Below are 5,230 nucleotides of genomic sequence, written 5' to 3' on the forward strand. Positions count from 1 at the left end.
AGTTTAAAAGACTCAAGTAGCCTAAACAAGTGAAGTCCTATAGAGACAGGAAGTGTCATCCCCAGGGCTTCAGCTGCAATATTAGAGGCATCCCCAACAATGCAGCTGCCAGATGAAGCCTTTCTTGTCAACACCTTTTAAGTGCACATCGTGGAAAAGGTGAAGAGAAAAACCTTGACACTACCAGCAAACATCCTTCACGCTGGCTCAGGAAGACAGCTTTAAGATGTCAGTAAAGCCGAGACAACAACCCCATTGCCCAACGGGGCAGAAGCCAAATTCTGCGGGAAAAGCGATAATTCAGGACAGCACAACCACGGCATCCAGACCCCGGGGCTGCGGGGCACGGCCAGAGCACCCAGCAGGGCTGACCATCAACCTACCTGGGGTGGTCAGCGCCTCCCTGGAGGGGTCAGAGCCTCCCTGGGGTGGTCAGTGCCCACCTGGAGCGGTCAGTGCCCACCTGGAGCAGTCAGTGCCTCCCTGGAGGGATCAGCGCCCACCTGGGGTGGTCAATGCCCACCTGGAGCGGTCAGTGCCCACCTGGAAAGGTCAGTGCCCACCTGAAGAGGTCAGTCCCCACCTGGAGCAGTCAGTGCCCACCTGAAGAGGTCAGTCCCCACCTGGAGAGGTCAGCGCCTCCCTGGAGTGATCAATGCCCACCTGGAGGGGTCAGTGCCTACCTGGAGCAATCAGCGCCTCCCTGCAGTGATCAGTGCCCACCTGCAGTGGTCAGTGCCCACCTTCAGCGCTGCAAAGCACGGCCGGAGAGGAGGAAGAGGAGGATGTGGAGGAGCGGAGAGCGGGGGATCCGCATCTCAGCTGGCCGGAGCCGCCCAGGGCCGGGCTCGGAGCTCGGCGGAGGCGAGAGCAGGAGCGCGGACCCTTCTTCCCTCCGCCCCCGTCCCGCCCCGCTCCCCGCCCGCTCCCTCCGCATCTGCCCCGAGCATCCCACCCTTCCCTGCCGCTGGCAGGCGGGGAAAGAAACGGGGATCCGCGCTGGAGAAGGACCCCGAAGCTCCCCAAAGGGAGAGGGGGATGTCCTGGACAAAGAGCTTTTCTTTTTCTTTGTGTTTTCCTTTCTAAAGAAAAGACCCGCGAAAATAAAGATGCGGGCAAACAAGTTTTATTTATAAAAGCGTGGATAAATATTTGGCCACGCGGGGCTGAGGGGATGGGGTGGGGAAAGCAAACACAAGGAGGGCAGGTTTCATCATTTTTGGGGGCTGGTTTTGCACAGTGTGCCCGTGTAAGGCTCTGGAGAGACAGGCACCGCACACGGGCACAGAAACAATGATTCCCACAAGCAGCGCGCTCATGGCATTACTTTGTCATTCAGATCCTCTTGAAAACAAAAGAGTGTGTTGGACGCGTGCATCAACACAAGAGCACACAGCTGTTCTGTTCAAACCCAGCACCTCGATAAACCCTTAGGCTACAAAAAGATGGTTCATCACAGGCTCCTCGCCCTCCTCGTGGTTCCAATAACTGGTTAAATCGAGCTGCTGTGAGTGCCTCTCTAGGCTGTAATCTACCTTACATCAGCCTGCCAGCTGTGCTGGAAAACAAAGCCCGAACGGAAATCAGGGACGTGCATGCTCAGGATCTGCTGAGGGCTTAATTATTTCTTGTTAATTGGAGGTAGGTCTGCTTCATTTCACAGACCTGGGTGTTGAAAAGCTGTTTCCTACTTTGAGACCTGACAAGATGCAGATGAGAAAAGTGTTAATTGAACTATGAGTATAATAATCCTATGGCTGTATTGCATTTAAAATCCAGTAAGAACTACTACAGAGAGAGATTGCCTTGATCTTATTTATTTGAAATCAAAGATTAGTGTTGGTTAGCAGAAACTATAACTGGTGGAGTGCTTGGTCCTTGTAAAAAAAGGAGCTTATCCCTCAAGAAATTGGCAGCTGTCATCCATTTCACATTCAGGCAGTCAACACTCTGAAAGCAGCTGTGGTGAGCTGAGTTGGTGCTTAGTGTGGAGTGGGTTTCTCTTTCAGAGAATTCCCCTCCCTCTGTCACAGTGCAGTGGCTGTCACCAATGCTGGATTGCCATGGGACTCCCTGCTTGTTTTCACCCTGAGGTGGTTCTCTGGGCCTGGCTCAGCTGCAGTTTCCTCCCCAGGACTGAAAGCAGCAATCCTCTGTTCTCCAGGCTCAGGGAGCCCAGGATTTTGCCAGCTCTCTCACCCAGCAAAGTGGACAGCTGAGCCACGTAGGTAACCAGGTAGGATGGCAGCAGCAGAGTCCTCAGGATGTTAAAGGTCTGGAGCAGCAGGCAGACAAAATTCCAGGTGAGAGAAGAAAGAAAGGAGCACAGCAGCTGGGGAAGAAAAGGAAGAACTGAATTGTCACTGCAATGATGTCTTTGGAAGAGGCTCCATTTTCAGCAGGATTTTGCAACCACCAGTGCTTGTTCTCCTCCCTCACCCACCCAACACAACAAATGTTAAATCCTACAAAAGACAAGTTCAGGCTGCTGTGTTCAAGTCAATAGCTGTACATATGAGAAATTCTAAGAGAACCAAATGGTAGCCCAGACAAGATGAAGCTCATTGTTAGTTTTTGAAGAACTAGGAAATTAATGAATGTTAAATAAATTGTTACTACACTGAATTGGTACTGCCTTGGTGTTGTTAATGAATCCTTTCAACTGAGGTATTGCTGATGCCATGCTAAAGCTCAGCTTCAGGGTGTGTTAGTCAAATAACTGCAGCAGGTTAAGATGATTGCAGTGCTTGGCTACTCCAGCAGAACTGGTGGAAGGAAACCTGAGTGAGTACCTCAGCTGCTGCAATTCAAAATTCCCAGCAATGTAACTGAGGAGACAGGAGTGAGAATAGTGACAGTGGAGACACTGAGCAGCTTTCCCTTGTGAGCCCCTTCTGCAAAGGAACAGACAGTCAAGGCACAGGGAAAGAGAAGACACACAAGACATGAAGCTCTTCCACTGCTTGAAATTTATCTTTTGGGATTTGTGTAAAGCCTGAAAGGATTAGGGCTGCTGTGTTTGCAAAGAGACTTATGGCCTCTGTTCTTATTGAGCAAGTGAAATACATCTTATTTTCAGTCACATGCTCCACTGTAAGAAATCTGAAGCAACTTTTTAAAGTACACAGTTCCAGCCATAAATACCAGGAGAGTTCTTTACACACAGTTGAGTTAAACTTCTTATCTTAGAGGAATGAGTAGCAAATTTTGCCATTTTAAATGCACTTCTCAAGGACTTTTAAAATATGTATATGTACCTTTAAATATACACACACACATATTCATGATTGTCATTCTGCACCATTTTGTGTTGCCTTTACCTCATCTACAACAGGAGTCACCACAAATAGGGAAGGCAAAAAATAAAACCTCCTGTTAGTTATTAACCAGGCAGAAACCTGGTTGAAATCTCGGAGCTTTGTCTTGCCCAAGAGGCCTCTGAGTCAGGAAGAGGTGAAAAAAGTCAGAGCTGAGGCACAAAAGCAGTGGATATGCAAGGAGGCAGCCTGGCCCCACTACTCACCATCAGGATGTTGTAGAAAATGCTCTTTTCAGCATGGGAATATCTTATCCTCTGCCTCTGGGACCAGCTGTTGGAGGTCACAGCAAGAAGATTTTGGCTTTTAGGATCTGAGCTCAGATAAGCAGGCTTGGGCCTCAGTCTTCCCACAGCTCCACTGGATTGTGACTCCTCTTGCATCTCTGTACTGGATGCATCACTCTGGTTTTCTTCCTCTGTTAGTTCATCTTCAGAGTCAGATTCAGGCTCATCAGGAGATTCTTTCTCAGTCTTTTCTGTGCTGGGCATCTGTGCTAGAAGCAGGTTTAAAAAGAACATGTAAAACACCTGTATGTGACTTTTTTCCCATGGCTGCAAGATTTGCACATCCCATCTAGGAGCTGAACAAGGTTCCTCTGAACTTTTTCCAGCTGAAATAAAGGATTTTCAAACCAAACTAGACAATTAAAGGTCTTTACAAGTGTTTAATTTTAACTAATTAGCTCTTAATCAGCAATTTTAATAAAGGAGAAGCTGAAGCACTACCTCTTTAATTGTGCTTGTTGTAAACTAGCATAGAGGAAGTGGATATGACTGAATTAGTTAGGAAGTTATTAAAAAGAGTACTTTTATTTTTATAACTGAGAAAAGCTTTAATGTTCTTATTCTGTAAATATGCTGGTATGTAAAAATTTAGTGATGTGTCTAGTCTTACTGGTTAAAATGTAATTTAGAGCATTTGTGGAAACAGTTGGAGGCCTGGTGCTAAGAGTAGTCACTACAGGCCAGAAATTGTGAATGTAAATGTAGCAAGAATAACCTGAAAAATCTCCTTCAAAACATCAAGAAAATTACTCTGTCCAGACAAAAGCCTGAGCACTCAATTGCAGTGTAAGGATGTGGCACAGCTATGTAAAATATATATTTTGTCACTGATTTGGAACTTCCTCAACTGGGATTAGATTTTTTTTTCTCCAGCATTAGAGCATAGTAGCAAGGCTTTACCCTCACAAGTGCAACAACAAGCTTATTATTAGTCTAAACCAAAGCCTGTTATTGGTTACTGACATGTTAGAAGAAAGAATCAGGGATGGATTGGAAAAACAAACTGGAAAAATACATAAATAAATGAAAATCTATGTTTTGCTCCCTTCAAAACTTTCTATCAACCTCAGCAAAAAAGAATTCCTTACCAACTCCCCCAGTAAAACCCTCCATGCCTTTCCAAAAAGGAGAGGTGCAAGAGAACTGTGAGGCCAGAATTTAAAATGCACAGATTTAGAGGATTAGGCTTGCTTTCTGGGAGATTTTTGAAATAGAAACCTGTAAAAATTACTTGTCCTTTGTCCTTCTTAAATCAAATTACCACTGAGAAAAAGGGAGAGTGCAAGAAGGGTAAGTAGCAGTTTAGTTGTCTTATAAGCATTTTTAGCAGAAAAGCCTAATAATTTGTTTGTTTTTTCTGTATGCTACCACCAGTACTAAAAAACCTTTGCCTGCCTCCTGTGACAAGTGGCATGAACCTAAAAATAGCCAGCAGAGTGCTTTAAAGAGGAAGTTAACTTTCTGCAGCAGCATTTTACCTGATCAACTGCCCAGCTTACCTTCATTGAGCAGCAGCTGTAGCCAGATAATGGCGATGATCAGCAGCATGACAAAGGGCAAGCAGAACCAGAAGAAAAGCAGAGGAAAGGTCAGCTCGTTCACCAGGGGAACAAGGGGATACCTCAT

The 5,230-nt window shown here is 46.1% G+C and overlaps 1 protein-coding gene across 1 annotated transcript; it reads right to left on the reverse strand.

The window, feature by feature from the left end:
* Positions 1-1,189: 1,189 nt before the first annotated feature.
* Positions 1,190-5,230, reverse strand: ADIG (adipogenin). Its single transcript, XM_058814984.1, has 3 exons — positions 5,104-5,230; positions 3,524-3,813; positions 1,190-2,332 (listed from the first exon to the last, which is right to left on the reverse strand). Exons 1-3 carry the CDS (start codon positions 5,228-5,230, stop codon positions 2,084-2,086), a joined length of 666 nt encoding a protein of 221 aa, XP_058670967.1. The 3' UTR covers positions 1,190-2,083.

This window comes from Ammospiza caudacuta, chromosome 15 (assembly GCF_027887145.1).
Source record: "Ammospiza caudacuta isolate bAmmCau1 chromosome 15, bAmmCau1.pri, whole genome shotgun sequence".
Lineage (NCBI taxonomy): Eukaryota > Metazoa > Chordata > Aves > Passeriformes > Passerellidae > Ammospiza > Ammospiza caudacuta.